This window comes from Martes martes (assembly GCF_963455335.1).
Source record: "Martes martes genome assembly, chromosome: 6".
NCBI lineage: Eukaryota > Metazoa > Chordata > Mammalia > Carnivora > Mustelidae > Martes > Martes martes.
Window position 1 is genome coordinate 110,851,208 of NC_137893.1, and position 19,096 is coordinate 110,870,303.

Consider the following 19,096-nt stretch of genomic DNA (forward strand, 5'->3'; position numbering starts at 1 on the left):
AAATTCCTTGACTTCACTCTCACATCAAAATAAATGGAAATTAAAATAACACGAAAGCTACTTTGAATTATAAGATCGGCAAAAATTCCAGATTTGAATCAAACATATGCTAGCAAGTATGTGGAAACACACATCGTTACATATTGCTAATAAGACTGCAAACTGAGACAGTCTCTTGGGGGGTAATTTAACAATATCTATCAAAATTACAAATGGTACTACCATTTTACCTGACAATTCCACTTCTGGGAATTTATCATAGAAATATGAAGGTTATGTTGATATTTACACAAAGACGAAATCGTGTGGTCCACAGCAGCCTTGTGGTAATGGCAGAAGATGGGAAACTAAATGTCCACGAGAGGGTTAAATGCGTTATGCTACTTCCGCAAAATGGCATACTATGCGGCTATGAAGAAGAACCAGGAAGCTCTTCAAAATGATCTCAAAACATATTGTTCAGTGAAAAAATTTAAGGTCCAGATCACTACTAAAGGGCAATACGACTTGTTTCTAAAAGGCTATAGGGAGTGTATATAACCGTATATTGTATATCATCACTGGTAAAGATACATAGGAAACTAATAAAAGGGATTATCTCATGTGAAGGATAAAGGAATCTAGGCAGATGGGAGACCAGAGTGGGAGAAAAACTCTTCAGTAAATATCTTTTCATATATTTTAAATTCTCAAACATTGTAAATTTAGTATTGCTGAAAATAAATTAATGAATTTTCAAAATTTAAAATGTGCTATCACAAGGGCCCACGTTTCATTTGTGATTCATTATTTACAGGGAATGTGCTTTGGATTACAACCAACCATGTTTATTTGCAAGACAGTTGATTTTCAGCCACAGAACCAAGTTTCATTAATTATCCTGGCCCCTGCAGAGAAACCCAGAAACTTGGCCTCATTAACAAAGTGCCCTAATACCTAGTCAACTGCTCCTAAATGACGTTTACAGCTCCTAGTAGAAGGCATTATTCTACTATCCCATTGGCATAGTATTATATTATCCCACTACTCTTGTAGAAGATGCAGTGCATTTTGCAAGATTCTATACATGATCATTTTTTCCAAACATTTGTATCAGCCCAACTTGATTCAATATTGAGTCAAGTTTCTTAGAATTTTAAAAAACAAAAGCATGCATGCCAAAATAGTAAAAAACAAAAACAAAAACAAAACTCTAATTATGAAGTGAATGTTTAAATAGTAACCATACTTTGATTTTAGCTGTGAATGTCCTTGTACGAATATTTTTTATCATGAATCAAATATATTTTAAAAACAATTTTAAAATTATATAAACACTGTGTAAGGATACAGAGCTCAAGTTGAACTCATTCACATAAGCTGTTTTTTTTTTTTTTTTTTTTTTTTAAATATTTTATTTATTTATTTGACAGACAGAAATCACAAGTAGGCAGAGAGGCAGGCAGAGAGAGAGGAGAAAGCAGGCTCCCTGCTGAGCAGAGAGCCCGATGCGGGACTCGATCCCAGGACCCTGGGATCATGACCTGAGCCGAAGGCAGAGGCTTTAACCCACTGAGCCACCCAGGCGCCCCACATAAGCTGTTTTTTTACACTCATCAATATGGCCTTACTATATTAGGAAGATAACGATAATTAGCATTTTAAAAACGAAGAACTTGAGCGCTCTTGTTAACTTAGCAATTTAAATGTCATATCACTGTAATTCTGGAGGCTAGCAACGAGAAGAGAACCAATAAATGTGCCACATTTTCCGAAGCTGGGGCAGATTATAAATTAAAATGTAACTTTCACGCAAACTGTGAAAGTTAAACACTTTGTAGCAGGAAGCCACATCCCCTTTAAAATGTCGCTTGCAAGGAAGAAGACTGCAGTCTTTGTCGTGATCGTGCCTTGTGGTTGTCATCAATTGTAGACGCACAGTTTTTAGAGGGGCTCCAGGACAGAGGCACGGGGCAAGCTGCTGGACAGAGGCCCAGGGAGCTGCGGCCTGGCTCTGTGACCCCCCGGGCCAATCCGCTTCTTCAAACCCTGATCATGGCTTCTTTTGACATGTGTGAAAACTGGCTCAGGGAACTAAAGGTGCACCTTTATTAGCTAGCCTACTGTGTGGGAAAACAGAGGGAGCTTGTCAAATGAGCTTTAGATAAGGTAAAAAGGGAAATGTGCAGTGTAAGTAGCAAAACAGCTCCGTCCGAACAGAGTGGCTAAAACGAAAGAAATTCTCGTTGCTCCGTGGTTGCTCTTTATTTCATTTATTTGAAAGCTGTAACTGATACTCCAACCCCATGCAAGCTGACTAATACCAAAAAAAAAGAGTTAGTCACGGTAATTACGTGTATATTTTCTCAAGCCGTCATTTACATGGTGACACATCTGTTTGACTCACACGAAAATATCCAAAAATAGATATATAGCCTTACTCGAAGGAACTTAAAATTAATCCAGACCATGAACATTTAAAAATAGTATTTATGACACAGAACTTATGACCCAGAAGACTAATACTAAACAAAGTGAATATAAAACCAATTAGATATCTCTCATGTTTCTGCTTGAGCAGACATATAAAATGTACCCGTGGCATGGGTCTTGGCCCTCTTTGTATAATATTGCACAGAACATGTCCGTGAAAAACAAAAAAATTATAAATATGATTTAAGATTTGAGCATGATTTCTGGCAGATATTTCTACTAGCTCCTACTGAAAATGTTTCACTGTGTTTTACAGACTAATTGCTTAGGAAAAAATGATTTTATTAAAGACATAGTTTGAACTGCTCAAAGCTTTAGTAAAATTTTCTTGTTCATTATCTGTGTAGTCATTTCCCTGGAAAAAGACTCTCAAAGTAATATGATGAGCAAGGCTCAGACTATCCCTTTATTAGGCATGGGAAAAAGACAGCGGGGGACACTGAAATACATCTCTTCTCTAGTCGGCTGAATAGTTAAGTTTCAAATGCTGGACTGTTTGTTCTCTGGGAAAAATTGACCTGTACTCTTTGGCTAGTGGGACATTATATGTTTTTAATTAAATATTACTGTTATAATATATGTGGTAGGACAAGAAAGGTCAAGTCTGGTTACCTAGAATCCTACATTTCCAAATGTGTGACAGCATTGATTGATAAAATCCAAAGACAGTACTCCTTCCTTCCCACACCCCAAATTTCAAGAAGTAAAACAGAAAAGATCCTGCTTTAAAGGAACTCAGTGATTATAAAGGGATGGAGGAAGGTGGGGAAAAAAGTCCTTTAGAAAAAAGAAAGACTGTATCTCTTCTAGATTATAGACTATGTCGTAAATACTAAAGAAACATTAGGGGGAAGTCTCTTAGACGATCAAACAATGCTTGGTGAATAAACTCTGTGCCAGGGGGCATTTTCCAGTTTTGAAATATAGGAATATATTTTTCTTCCCTTCAAAATAAGGTCCATCTGCTAGAGCCAAGTCAGCCCAACACAGCCACAATTCAGTGCTGCTAGGAGCTTCCCAGGACGCTTCCTGAACATTTCACCTTTGTTTCCTGTGGTTTCCAACCCTGGTTGTATATTAAAATCCCATGGGGGTGTCTTTAAATCCTGCTGCTCAGACCTATTGAGCCAGAATCTGGGAATGGGATCCAGCCGTGGGTAGTTTTTAAAACTCCCCAGATGATTCCACGGTGCCCCCCCAGGCTGAGAAACACAGCCTTAGGCAGACGCTACTAGCATAGCAAGTAGACACAGACATTCTTATTTCTTAGAAAACAAAATGGGACTTCAGGCGAGTTCTCTTACTAACGTGAAGTTAAGTTTTACCCCACATATGGAGACTTCCTTTCAGCCAAAGAAAACAGGGCTGGGATTCCTGTAGCCCCTACAAGGCGTTTCCTTTCGGCAGGAAGATGGGAGACTGTCCTACACTGGTGCCTTCAACATCAGATTCACGGGAGGCTTGTTAGAACGCAGGCTGCTGGGCCTCGCCTGCAGCGTCTCGGATCAGGGGGACCGGAGTGGACTAGAGAATCTCTATTCCAGACGGGGTCCCTGGCCCTGCTAACACTCCAGGGGGCAACTCTCTCAGAACCACTGCTCGCGAGGGAACTTACGAGAAAGGCTGAGGAGTCACCCAGGCTCCGGTGCCACAGAAACAACTAAGTCAACAATCCACTCGAGGCAGCAGCAGAGTTTCTTGGAAACTGAACAGAATGAATGGGGACTAACCACAGAGAGAGTACCTACTCCTGAGTTCCTGAACCAGGACCTAAAAGCAGGACAAAGATGAGTGGCGATATGCTTCTTTCAAAGAAAATACTCCGTTCTCTTTAAGATGAGCTCTGAGCTCTCTCCACATTTGATTCTGTCCAGCCTCTGAAAGCTTGGAAATCCTGCCAGCCTTGCAAGAGGCTCCAATTAGGGGTGATTTTTTCACATATGGCAATGCACATGCCCCCTCCCCCCCAAAAAACCAAACGTAATTAACAAAATTGTTCCAACTGAGAGTGTAGTTAGCCAAATACATCAGCAATTCATTTACAGATCCAAAAAGGCAGCTTGCTTGCCCTCTGACCCTTCACACCATAATATTTATCCCTAATTGGTGCACCAACATTAAAAAAAAAAAAAAAAAACCCTCTCCTGTTTCTGATGCCACATCTTTCCGAAGCTCCCTAGAGAACTGTCAGTCACTTGCCAAGATAGAGAAATTCCTCATTTTGTTCAGCACTCTCTGTCAGTGATCCGGGCCACACGCTCGCCCCACGCTATCATACTTACTCACCTTGACTAGTAAACAGCACCTGAGGCAACCAGTCCTTCCGCAGGGTCTGCTGCACACCTAACACACTCACAATACTGTTTTGTTTTTTGTGGGGTTTTTGGCAAAACACTGATTTTAAGGGCTTAACTTGCTTTCGATAAAAGGGGAAGAAATAAACTGCCTCACATTTCCTCACATGTTAAAGGAGGGAAAAAAGTTTAAAAAAAAAAAAGGGAAAAAAGTTTGATTGTACTCTGAGCTGAAAAAAAATCCATCAAAACTAAACATCTGATGTCACTCTTTAAAAGAAGAGGGGGCTTCACTTCATGATGTAATTTATGTCTTCTGACCTGCTAACAGATGCTGTTAGTTTAAGTTACAGTTACAAACATTCTAAGGCTGGTTGCCATTTTAGAAGACCTCTACAGTGATTTTTGAGTCTAAAAAAAAAAAAAAAAAAAAGACTGACTTATCGTTTACAAGATCCCATAAAGTTTATTTTGAACTATGATTGAGGCAGAGGGTAACTGAAAAAGATCAGTACTAAAAATCAAAGGACCTTAATTCTAGGTTTTGGTCTCCTGTTGACATACAGCAAGGTCAAGAGGATGTCTTATAATAGTTTTCTGATCGTTTCCATCACCACTGTAGAAGAGAACGACACAATGGACATTGGGGAGGGTATATGCTATGGTGAGTGCTGTGAAGTGTGTAAACCTGGCGATTCACAGACCTGTATCCTTGGGGCTAATAATACATTCTATGTTTATTTAAAAATTATTTAAAAAAAAAAAAGAAGAGAATGATACATCTCCTTGTCTCACAAGGTATCTAGAGCTTGGAAGGACGTGCGGACATATCTGAAGAACAGTGTGTGTTCTTTTGTTCTACCTGGGCAAAATGGCTTACCTTTAGGCCCCCTCAAACCAAGAGCACCAGGAGGGCCTTTAATGCCTGGAAGGCCACGAAGTCCCATCTGGCCTGGGAAACCATTCTCTCCAGGCGGTCCTGGGGGACCAGGGGGTCCAGGCCTCCCGGGGAGGCCAGAGGCTCCTGAGTCTGGTCGCTTGAGACTAGCAGCCATCTCAGCAAGATGCTCTGAAAGATAATAAACCAGCCCAGAGAAGTCAGAAACATGAAAATGATTCAAATGGAAAAAAAGGGGGGGGCGGTATTTCAAGTGTCTTTTTTTCTTAAATGTGTCACCAGAGCTTCAAAATTGGTGGTGGGAAGTGAGTAAAGTTAGATCTTTTTTTCATGGACTTTCTGCCAAGAAGCTTCCCTGGTGCTGTTTTATTCAGCTCTTTTTGGATATAGTTGGTCCTGCTGTTCTGAGACAGGGGCAGGGAGATTTGCGGAAAAAAAAAAAAAAAGTACACGGCAAGGCTTTCAGGTGAGCAGTGTTCTAAAAGGATGAGTCTGTCACCCGAGTCCTGGCTGGTTCTCTGAAAACCCAGGATGGGCAGAAAATGAGTTTCTTAACAGAGAAGAAGTAGATGTCACAAAGCTTTTAAAAGCCAAGGACAGGGGTGCCTGGGTGGATCAGTGGGTTAAAGCCTCTGCCTTCGGCTCAGGTCATGATCTCAGGGTCCTGGGATCCAGCCCCGCATCCGGCTCTCTGCTCAGCCGGGAGCCTGCTTTCTCCTTTCTCTCTCTGCCTGCCTCTCTGTCTACTTGTGATCTCTGTCTGTCAAATAAATAAATAAAATATTAAAAAAAAAAAAAAGTCAAGGACATTGTCCAGAATTAGTTTTGAGAGAGCATTTGAGACCCAGCCCCACATTTTTAGTCTGAAGATATTAAGTGACCTAAAATATCCTGAGCATTCATGACTTCTTATAAATTCCCCTCTCAAAAGTTTTTTCATGTTTGGAATAGACAACAGACATTAAAAATAGCCCGCTTCTTGGGAATGTTCACAGTCTGTCTTAAAAATTAATAACTGTGTGGGCTTTTTCAGGAACCATTAAAGAGATTAAGAATCATCCACTGAAACCATGAAGAGCAAGAAAACTTTCCTATGAAAACACTCTAAGCGAAATATGCCGATGTAATATTTTTTAAAGGTGTGAAGGAAATTATGAATTGGAAACAAATTTCTAAAGAACATTTTAAAAGTGCTTAAATGTGAGCATTCTGGTTTGCCTTATGTAAGTAAGAGCATAACATTATAATTTTCTAGGGATATAACGTTTAAAATTGAAATATCCTTTCAAGATTAAATGTCTTCCATGAAGAGACTTACATTGGTTTTCAAATATAAAAGTGACAATTTCATTCTGGAAAACTCTACAAGTCTACCAGACAAATGACACTATCTCATGAGCTTGCAAAAGAAGAGTATTTATCATGACTGAATTGGTTCCAACAAGAATAGGGCAATTATTTGTTAGAAGAGCCCCATGTTACAGGATCTCTCCAGTTCCTGCCTCCCCAATTTCTTCCTTTTCTATGTGATTTTAGAATTAGACCAATTCTAAAACACTATGACAAATGACAATTGCTATAGGTATAGATGAATTTAGATAAAGGTTAACAAATATAAAAATATATCACCATTTTGGTAAAATACAGTTACTGATTTTCTGTACATGGTACATCAGTAGAGATAATGTCCCAATGCTTCTTATGGGCATGAAGACTGTCAGTTACTTCACATAGAAGCTACAGAGAGAGCCAGGGTCAGTGCCAGGAACACACTAAGTGGTAGGATGTTAAGGAGGGTAAAGATACCTGAGAATCTGTGTTCCAAAGGGGGGGGGGGAGGTTGTCTGTATTTGTGTGTTTGCTTTCTTATAAATTAACCTCCTTGGCAAAAAACAAAAACAAGAACAAAAATAGGCTAACCAAAGGGTGCCTGGGTGGCTGAGTTGGGTTCAGTGTCTGACTCTTGGTTTTGGCTCAGGTCATGATCTCAGGGTCATGAGATCAAGCCCTGTGTTGGGCTCCATGTTAAGTGGGGAATCTGCTTAAGACTTTCTCTCCCTTTCCTCCTGCCCCTTCCCCCACTTGCTTGTGTGCTCACTCTCTTACTCTCTGTCTCTCTCAAATAAATAAATCTCAAAAAAAAAAAAAAAAAAGGGCTAACCTAGAAAGATAAAATTTTTCTTTGAGACTATAAGCTATTCTGTGACAATACATTAACTAAAACAATTAATATTATTTAAAATCTCCCACCTTTAAAGCACACCAAAAGTCAAGACATTATGATTTATTTACCTTGCATGACTCTCATGCAAACCTGCTTAATGTGCTGATCTGTCGGTGCTCTACCCTGAGACAGGAAAAAAAAAAAAAATTTAAAAAGACAGTTTATACACAGAACCATAAAGAAGACATTGTTAAATGGTAACCTGACAGACTCAGCAAGTGGCCAGGTGGCTGGATTTACAAGTGAACTTGCCCACACTGCTAAGGGGCTGGTGTCTGGGCTAGCCTGGCTGCCCGCCCCCCTTCTGGTGCTGTGAGATGGAGTGTCCAAAGGGAAAACACGGAGACTGCCCACCACTCACTGGGGGGCCCTGGATGCCAGGCAGGCCGGTGGCACCCTGCTCTCCCTGCATGCCTCGTGGTCCAGGCGGTCCTCTTGGTCCTTCCACTCCAGGAAGCCCCCGACTTCCTTCGGGCCCCCTCAAGCCGGGCTCCCCAGGGTTACCCACCTAGAACAAAATGCACATTATAAAACCAGAGCTATCCACAAGTAATGTGTCTTCTTAATATTAATACAAGACTTACATGAAATTTGGAGTTTGCTTACATTCTGTCTCCCAAGAGGTGTTTGTTCAGAGGTTACAAATTCTCATGGTAAAGACACAGAATGCCACAGTCTCTGAGAATTCCAGTTCAAGTAAAGTTTTTCAAAATCTTTTTCTTTGGTATAGCTGTTATTTCAAAATGTTAATTGAAATAAGGCATTTTTAAACTACATTCTCTATATTTTAAGCTACTGTCTAAGAACAAGTTAGTTTTTAGTAAGATTTGTGAAGTTTTTCTGGCCACAAAAAGGCCACTGAGTTCATACAAGACATGTTACTTTGTATATCACCAATACAGAAAGCCTAAACTAAAGTTATTTCCAAGGACATAAGTTATTTAGCTTTATAACAATCTAGAGAATTTGAGAAGCAGATGTATCCAGGAATTACAAAATACATTAACTAAAAACATTTAAAATGCCACCTTTAAAATGCTGCACTTAAAGTGAATACATTCAAAATACTGGAACGAAAAGAGCGAGTCCATAATTTATCTGACTCTTGAGAAAGTTAAAAATCTAAATATTAAAGAAGTGAAAAAATAAACCAACTATTTCCTTTGAACGAAAGCATATACCAGTTAGATTTTTTTTTCTGATAGCAGACCACTAAAAGCATTTTTGAAAGTCCCCATCTACAATAACTGTTTTAAAATGAGACTAAATTAATTCACTTTCTGTTAAACTGCCTCTGGTAGAATTTATGATATAGTAGTTACAATGTGCTCTTGTTTATAGAACAAAAATGAGACGACAAAAGACAGGAGGCATTAAAGAGCACTAGGGCTCAAGCTAAAGTTCATAAAGCAACTTAATCCTGCTCCTTGTTCATTTGCAACATTTATCTAGGAAGAGCTAACTCTTTCAAACGGTCAGATGTTTAAGCTGAAGGGAAGAAGGGGAAGACGCAGGGCTCTCACTAGACACGTCTGAATAAAGCTTCACAAGTAGGCTTTTTCCTATCTTACTTTATGCAAAAAATTGAAACTCATCTGAGTCAACTTGTCAGAATTGCTTCTGTGAAGAAATGATGGCCTCAAAGACTTCCCAAAAGACAGTGTCAACAGAGAGAGCTGCGGATGTGCTCTGGAGGCTTTGGACCTGTCAGATAGCTGCAATATAAAACTATCACAGCTTCTAAAACAAGCCTGAGGAGAAGCCGAAATGAATTTAGAAGTGCACTAAAGAATTGGCCGAGGAACAAAGGAGGCCAGCTCAGAATCTATCATCTTGTTGACGACGTCTGAAATACCGACAGGACATTTTCTATGAAGACATTAAGAGCCAACATGGCCAGTAGGTCTCAAGGGCCCCGGGTCTTTGGAAAGAATTCCTCAGTTGAGTGGTACACTGAAGTAGAAACTGGGGGACAGACTTCACCTACTTATCAGGTTTGTCTCTGCTGAGATCACTGAGCAAAGTGAAGCTGTGTCTCCCTGACTCTGGGACAACATATTTCAGCTGCCTCAGCATTAGGTGGGTGGTGTCAGAGAAGACAGGGGTAGGAAGGGAGGTGACAAGTCAGGCGTTAATTCCAAATTTAAATGAAATTAACTCCTTTTGACCACTGCATTGTTCATTCACTTTTTCCTTTTATAACAAATTCTTACCATTGAATATTATTGATTATTTCTAGGCAGTGAGGTAGGATTTCTATTACCAAATCCTATCAAGGTTTACTCTTCCCAATTTTTTCTCAATCCTAAACCATTCCTGTCAAAGATTCTTGGGTGTAAAGATGTTACTTCAAGCTTGAGACTGTCAGTGGTGTTTAGAGGCAGTGTGTAAGCAGGTGAGTTGATACAACATAATGGTTTCCATCTCAGGGGTATGTAAAGAGCCCAGGGCTGGCACTGCACCCGAATCCGGGGCGGGAGTCCTCCGGGGGAGAGTTGAACTGAGGATCGGGCTACATGCCTAGGTAGGAGGTAGCTATTCTAAGGAAAGAGGAAGAGTGTTCCAGGCTTAGGAGAACAGCACAAGGCATTAAATAGCATGCCAAGTAAAAACAACTGCAAACAGATAAAGTTCCAGATGGGCAGAGAGGGGCTTGGCAAGGCAGAGACCACTTCATGAAAGACTATATATTTGCTAAGGTCTGATTTTATTCTATCAAATGTTATTCCTGAAGGGTTTATGCAGAGGAGGGATAAATGGTGGGCTTTATATTTTTCTCTAGATTACACTGGCTGCTATGAGGATAATGTGCTGTATAGGGACAGAGAAGAGTGGAAAAGATTCCAGAAATAGGAAGGACTAAAAGATTAAATGGAAGCTAGTGGTGGTGGCATTTGAGGTTAAGGTCTGAGCTGCTTCTTTTCCCTTATACTCTCTTAAATTTCTTACTGTATTAAATGTGCATTCCTTTCAAGTTAGTGAATCATCCCAGGTTTGCTAGTTCTCTAATTGGTTCTATACGCGGTTCTAAAAATTTCATTCTAATAATCGGTTCTATTATTGGTTCTATAATTCTAAATAATCTAATCTTTAAGGACATCAGTTTAGTTTCTGTAAGATGATGAATTGAATGAGATGATCATTTTCTAGCTTTAACAACTGTCTATTAAATTTTCTTATGCATTATGACTTTATGTTACTTCGCTAAATAGAACACACGGGAGATTAATAAAATTACTGAAATATTTGCAATGGTATGAGTGCCAATGAAATTCATTTATACTCTTGTCACCACAATGGATAAATCAGTTTTTTTTTTTAATGACTCATTTGTGAAAGAAATTACCATGTATACTCATTGAGCTACTTATGATAAAAACTTCCTTTAGAGTGGATTGCTCAAAAGGCAGATCCATTTACACTGTTATGAGGTGGTCCCCTCCCCCACTTGGGATGAATCCATTACTTAAAGAATAAATTTAGACATTAATCTCCTTGAAGGTAAGTCCTTTAAGAACTGAATTTTATAATGATTTCATAAAGCAGAGCATTGCATTTTCTATAGCCTTATTGATATTTTAATTTTTTATACCATTGTTGTTCATTGTACTTACAGATCCCTTTGGCCCAGGTAAGCCTATCTCTCCCTAAATGAATAAAACAAAATTATATTAGAACAATGTAGTCACATTTGATAGTTTACCAAAAACATTTAAAAGGTTATTATGCTGCTGAAATCTAGAGAAAAACATGAAGAGATGAACTCTGGCACTGCGAAAACACATGAGATTCAAAATTTGGATTCTAGTCCCAGTTCTGTTACTTTGTGAGCTTTGTAACCTCCTAGCCTTGACTGACATCTGTTAAATAACAGGGCTGAATCGAAGCTCTGCAAGGCTCCAACCAGGTCTAAAATGCTAGGGGTTGAGACTTAAAATGTATAAAAGTCAAAAGACATTAAATTAGCATGCTGTTTTAAAACAGAGTAGACATTTAAACCTGATGACTTCATTTTTGAAACTCTAACAGTATGGTAAAACTCATCTGCAAAATTTTATCAAATCAAAAATGCCTGATTTTATACTTAAAAAAGAAAACTTGGAAAATAAGTCTCCCACCCCTAATTCTAGATATGATTTCAGCTTAAGTTCAAGCACATCAGTTCAACTCCACCACAAAACAATGATTTAAAACATCCTTTTAGCCCATATAATAAAACATTTTAACAGAAAATAAAGTTAAAATAATCCTTTTTCAAATTTACTTAATAGAGAACTTGGCCTAATTCAGATATTACATTTATATTAGCTCTAAATCCTGAAAATCTGAATAAAACAACATTATGAAGTATTTTTTTTCTTGCACAAAGTGCTCTCTGGAGCTGTTTTATGAGAAATCTGTCACCACTCCAAAGGACCAGTCACAAGTTTCCACATTAGATCATGTTAGATTGTGTCAAAAATGAGCCAGCAGATGTAGTACTCCTGGCAGAAAGATAATTTTTTCTCATTCTTGCTGCCTTCCTGGAGATTTAGCAGCAGCATCCTCTGGACATGGAGGTCACTTCTTTGGAAAGTTTTAGACGACAGAAAATACCCATGGTCAAACCTGTGAACCACAGCTTTCTAGCTATAATAAAACTCATTTTGTTTCCACAATAGGCACTATTCATAGACTTTCTATAGTTCTCCAAGAATCACTTCGAATGTCTAGGTAAAGCCACAGAAAAGTCACCACCTATAAGAGAACACTTTGTTCTCCAAAGGCTTAAGGCCAAGGCTATCGATTTTGGGATGTTTACCCTCTGCTTTACTTGAACTTGGCTACAGTCTTGGGGAGTCATTCATTAGTTTATATAAGAAACACTGTAGCTGCTGAAGAAGCCATGGAAGATAACAGTATCAGAGAAAAGAAAAATAATATTTTTAGTACAGTTAGAAATCAGTAGGGCTCATCATTAACCAGAACAAAATGTCTTACAAGTTCACCCCTTTCTCCTGCTTCACCTTCTTCACCAGACGAACCCTAAAAATTAAAATTAAAAGTCACATTCTTGAATTGTCTTGCCTCAGTTTTAACCTGTCCACATTGATAAGCATTCCCAAGTGCCCACAGTGCCCCCCAGATCATGCACAAATACAAAATGCACTCAATGGCTTTTCAGTCTAGCTGTCAGTGGCTAGTGCAAATCTGAAAAGAGCCTAGAGAAAAGGTAGCGGGTGAGGCTGAGTTTCTTCTAAAGTTAAGGATTAATGATTGTATCCAGCAATTTTATAATGAAGTAATCCTTGAAAAAAGGCTTTCACTGTAGAAAAAGGAACCCAGAAAAAGGACTAACTCTAAGTCATGTTAATACTTCATTTGTTAAGGTCTTGATACAGAAAAACATAAAATATGGTTATGTAGCTAATAGAAGGCTCCATCCATCACAAGTAAGCCAACCTGGTGAATGAGAGCAAGGGACACTCTTTTCAATGTGTAGTCTTGGAGGCAGAGTCATCATCAGCTCCAGCTTATTAAAATAGTAGATAATGTTATAGACCAAACTGATCTCGAGCTTTCATTCACTATGAAGCACATTGAGAAACACAGCTGGCCTCCAGCCTAGTCCTCACACCCCTAAACCAGCCAGTGCCCCCTGCTGGTGAGGCACCTCCATGCACGTCACTGACCGCATCTCATATTCTTCTGATAGGACCTACCTGTACACCTTTTGGACCAGGCTCACCAACTACTCCCTGTAATGAATAAAACATAATACTTTTTCAGTATTTTGACATGTTCAACTTCATAATTTCAAATGAACCAACTTTCCTTCTCAGGGTGGTAGATAAGGGCAAGTATGAATAATGCGACAGATGAGGACTTGCTCCTCTCCCACAACCTAACAACAGGGCTCCAGGCTGGGCATGGAGCCCACTTAAAAAAAAAAAAAAAAAATCAGATGACAACCTAGGAACAGCCAGGTAAGGCCTGGAGAAACTGAGAGCTGTCCAAAAGCTGGCAACTTGTGATGTTCTCTGATCACATCCACAGAAAATTGGATCAGTAGGAATGTAAATTTAAAACTAAACAGGAAGTATGACTACAACTGGCATTTTTACTTTTTTCAACTTTTATATTTTTCCTGCTGATAATTTATTATATTGCTTTTTTTTTTTGCTTCTTAATCTCAACTCTCAGTAATTTAGGATACTTTTCTTGATAGCTGGCTATGATAATTGCTATAAAAATCTCCACTGTGCTGAAAGCAAACTCATCCTTCCAAATAAGAAACTTTGGGGGATGGTTAGATATCTTACCCTGTCGCCTTTCATTCCCGGAAGGCCTGGGGGGCCAGGCAAGCCAGGGAGACCAAGACTGCCAGGAGAACCCTGAAAAATAAACAGTGTCTCCAGAATCACCATTAACTACGACGTTGCAATCACATGAGGCCGACACAACCTCGGGTGTGTGGACTCCCGTCTAAAATAAATGCATGCTGTGATTGGTTTAACACTGCTCCTCAAACCTGCCTCTCCCACACTCACCGAAAAAAACAGGCCCGTCCCTCCACCCCCTGGGTCCCACCTCGGAGTTCCTGGGTTTGCACCCTTCCCAACAGTGGGCTCGTTCAGTGGGCCTCCCTGCTATGGTGCGGCTTCTTCACTGTGTAAACAAGCAGGGCTCAAGAAGTAAAAGGCTGCATTTACGCCCGCTTCTCTTCAATTCCAAGAACAACCAGAGGCATTTCCGGTCTCCTGGTTTCAAAATGTGTGCTGCAAACCACACTGATTTAAATACCCTCGGAGGGTATCCTAGATATGATTTCAAATTTCGCATTTACATCTCCGTGCATTCACATAACAACAGGAATCAAGTAAAGACGATTAAATCACCTTTTGTGCATTGTTTTTCTCTCCTTGCTTATTTTAAAAAATGTATTGTGCTTTGTATAAAGCCAGTAAGCTTCTGGAGACTGGAAATATCACTTACCCGTTTACCTGGTGGCCCTGGGGGCCCCACTGGCCCTATTTCTCCTCTACTGCCCTGGAGAAACACAAACAGGACCGTCAACTGGCTGGTTGCCAAATGCAAATGCTCAATTACTATGTCAGTAAAATAACACTTTACGTAGGCTTTTGTTTAAACATAAAAGTCATCCAAGTATTCTCCCCATCTTCGACTGAAGGCAGAGACCTTTACATAAAATGCCTATAGCCCCTGCAGTGTTTATCATTCGGTGAATGTGTTAATGCTGTTCCTTGTGATTACGGCCCATTAGATAAAAACCATGTCTGCTGCATCTATGTGAAATGACAATTAGTCATTTTCAGCATCTGAATCACAATGTAGCTTATATTGTGGTTATCTGTGTACATGTTTTACCCTCTCATTAGATTACATGTTCTTGAGGTATAGGTATATCAATCTTGAATTCCACCTAATGCCTGAAACATGGTAAATTTCAGGCCCACGGCACGTTTTAAAGCAGCATCTGGCAAATGATCCTGAACTGCAAGAGTGGGGGAAAAAAGAGAAACAGGACAGGGATGTTTACCTTTAAATTACTAATGCAACTTCAAAAAGACAAACATAATAGAAATTTACAAAGTTTCTGACATACAAAATTCTTTGTTCTACTTATTCTTGTTCTAAACATGTCTCGAAAGATTAAATAAACTTTGGAAAGTACAATTTATAATGAAAATATACCAAAAGCAACTTCCCATTTTGTGAGCCAATTTCAGTTCTTTATTTGAATCTCTAAGCCCTTTGAGAAAAGGAGACACATGAATTCTTCAATTTCTTTCCCCAAGAACCTCATACAGTTTTATGCAGTCTGATAAAAGCTTGTTTTATTTCTAACACATATTCACTGAACACAAGGTTATTGGATAAATAATCACATTTCCTGGATGGTATATATAAAAATGAAAGTAGTCTTCTGAGTTCAATTTACTTTAAAATAACAAGACAACTTCATATTAATTCTTGATATTTATAAACGCTCCTGCTAAGATTATCTGATCTGGCCCTTATGTTATTCTTTTATCTCTACGTTGAACCAAGTGTCAAGGTCCATTATCTTTCTGAATTTCCAGTTTCTTTGAAGGATTAAGAAATGTTGGCAAATTACAAGTCTCTAGCTTTGAGCTATACTTAAGTGGCACTTGTCTCAAATGACTTATAGGTGATTTAAATGAAATGCTCTTAAATACTTTTCAAAAAATTTTATATAAGCAACCTGTCTAGTGTGTAAGTTTGGATGATTCATTGGCCCTTACCCCTTGTGAGCAGCTTAGAAGCCTGAGCAGAGTCCTGTGAGGATGGGCACCGGAAAGATGTAAGACTAGATGAAAACCAGCTGCTGTGATAGATTCTTCTATCCATCTATTAATATAAAGATTGGGTTCTACCCCGTTAATTTAGCCCAGCCACTTGAAAGTTCAAGACAGATTTTCTTCAGTATATCTGCTCTGTTGGCATTTTCAAATAATTTCTGAACTGCATCTTGATGAAGGTCCTAAATGTCATTGGGCTAATATGACTTTAATTCACAGAATAATTAATAGTCATTGGGAAAACTAATTAATGATATCAGAAGAGGAAAGCAGTTCTTGACACAACCTCAAGTATTCACTTCCAAACGAATGAACCATTATGCCAAATAAAGATGACCGACATACTTTTTTTCTTTTTCATAAACCAAAGAGCTAAGTTAAAATAAAGGATTCTGTAACTTTTCATTTTTTGGTGGGATTATTTTGCCAGTCAAAGACAAAGATTTTCTCTGTCTTTCATAAGCTCTATTAGTCCGTTCGTAAGTGTTTTCCAACCCTTGGCAACACGTATGAATGGCTCAGAACCCCAGTGTAGACAGCCTGTTCTGCTGACCTTCTGCAACCATGAGCCCAGCATGTACAGGACTAGAGGGTCAGTAAAATTATAAGCATTTGCTCCACGGTTAGTTAATAGATAGGTTGCATGTGTTCCTCATTTTTGTTCTCTTCCATTCTTTAAATTCTTCACTATTTTAAATGCAGGTATTTCTATAGGAATCATCTCAAGGTTGAAGAAGGTAATGTTTATTTTCACAACAATGACCAAGCAGTTATGAATAAAGTGTTTGGACAAGATTTTCTGACGGCCATGCCTATGATTTCTATGTACTCTAAAAAGATGTAGGTAAGATGAACATGAATAATCAAGATATCAATAGTCATCTCTAAAAACATAGGTTAAACTAAACACATGTTACAGGGAGCAATTAACCATGGCCTTGTAAGCACAGGTGTGCTAAACTTACAAATGATAAACCTCCTGTGTTTCAACAGCTGTGGTGATAACCATAATCTCAGATGTGGGCAAGGGAGACTTGTAGGGATATGGTTTTTCTGCCCAGTAGCTAATATTTACAAGCCCCGTGACAAAAAGAGTTATGATCTGTAACAAAAGAATTGTAAAGGACCAGAAAAAAAGGCAAAATCCTAACATTAAAAATCTGAGGACCATAATAAAATACTTCTTTTATTTCCCCTCTTGGATGCTCCGTGCCACCATATATCTCTCCAGCATCTTCAGACACATCTGCCAACTACTCCCTACTTAAGAAGCCAATCGAGGGTTTAAAAAAAAAAAATTGCAGACCCTCTACCAGTGATTCCCAACTCTGGCTGTGCTTCAGAATCCCCCAAAGAATGTTTTAGGGATATATTTCACAAGATGTCTTCCACCACTTCCTCTCCCTGTTCTTCTTCCTTCCTGTCTTCCCCCCCTCCCTTAGATTTTTATTCCGTGATTTTGAGGTCAGACCCCGGAATCTGTTTGGGTTAGGTCGTGTGTGTTTGTTTTCACCAGCTTTAAATTAGACTTTTGTTAAAGGCCCCCTACAAAAATTCCAAACACCAAAATTTTAAATTTTCTAAATATGTCTTGTACCATTAAAATTGGGCAAGCTAACTTCAAATAAAAACCATCATGCAGAGCCTTGACTTGAGCTGTCAAGGCACTGGAGGGAGGGGATGAGGCTTCAGGCACTGAGCCCCCCTGCCAGGTCTGAAGCCTGGCTCCACCATGTCAGCCAACTCTAGCCCCACAACTTCTCTGTGCCTCAGTTTCCTCACCTGTAGAGTGTATAAAAACAGTACTGATCTCATAGAGTTTTTGAAAGGATTGAATACATACATAAATCACAACAGTATGTGTCTCATAGTAAGCACTATGAAAGCATTAGTTATTTTTATTCAAGAACTATAGAAATCAGTCAAAATTAAGTATTTTAATCTTTAATTAGATGTTCTTTGCCTTTCAAATTTCCCAAGTTTCTTTAAAAATACAAGTAGCTCTTGGAAAAAAACAAGTCTCTGGTCTTCATTTCTCCAGTTTCTGTCAAGATCTCTGATCACCAAAAAGAATTTCCTTTTTTTTTTTTCTTTAAGAGAGGGAGTGGGAAGGGGCAGGAGGAGAGGGAGAAAGAAGCCCAAGCAGACTCCACACCCAGTGCAGAGCCTGATGTGGTGCTCAATCTCACAATCCTGAGATCATGACTTGAGCCGAAATCAAGAGTCAGATGCTTAACCAACTGAGCCACGCAGGTGGCCCAGGAAGGCACCTTCTTTATAAACAAGTACCGAGAACTATTTTGTAAAACTCATTTCAATGAATACAGACAAATAATTCCATCTGGAAGTCTTCCTTTTAAAATGGAACTACTAGACTTTTAAAATATCACAGAAAAAATCTATTTCATTATATGTGTGTTGTCATAAGTATTTTGCAAAAAAAAAAAAAAAGAAAGAAAGAAAGAAGAAATTTAGATTTTATTCCATTGTGCTGTAGATTGTGATGGTGGTTGTATTTGCTTGATTACCCAAAATGCTAACTAGCTGAAGAATGAACATTATTCTTAGTACCATGCTAATTTTAGAAGTGAGAAATTGTAAATCGTCATACTTAGTCTGAATTATATACTTAAGTGCCTCTCTCTGGGAAAAAGGATGCTGATTAACACAGAAGATCAATTATGATTTCTTTAGATTGTTGCTTTTACAAACCCATCTTCATATTAACATAGGAATATCATATTAGTCCTGCCACAATGATAATTTTTAGGTCAGCCACAAAGGTACTTTAAAAATCTATTCAATTTTGCAGCATTGTACAGTTTGTATTTTTCTCTGGTGTAGGTTTAGGTATTCCCTCACATACAAAGGAAATCAAAATCTA

General features: G+C 38.8%; 1 protein-coding gene across 1 annotated transcript in view; it reads right to left on the bottom strand.

Moving 5' to 3' along the window:
- COL9A1 (collagen type IX alpha 1 chain) overlaps window positions 1–19,096 on the bottom strand; it is a gene marked incomplete at both ends in the record, with an annotated part of 62,966 nt that overhangs the window by 9,916 nt on the left and 33,954 nt on the right. The window contains 8 exons of the mRNA XM_080806534.1: window positions 5,647–5,835; window positions 7,957–8,011; window positions 8,250–8,396; window positions 11,503–11,535; window positions 12,869–12,913; window positions 13,591–13,626; window positions 14,191–14,262; window positions 14,864–14,917. Coding sequence (XP_080662660.1) covers window positions 5,647–5,835; window positions 7,957–8,011; window positions 8,250–8,396; window positions 11,503–11,535; window positions 12,869–12,913; window positions 13,591–13,626; window positions 14,191–14,262; window positions 14,864–14,917 — 631 coding nt within the window. The remainder of the gene's footprint in view (window positions 1–5,646; window positions 5,836–7,956; window positions 8,012–8,249; window positions 8,397–11,502; window positions 11,536–12,868; window positions 12,914–13,590; window positions 13,627–14,190; window positions 14,263–14,863; window positions 14,918–19,096) is intronic.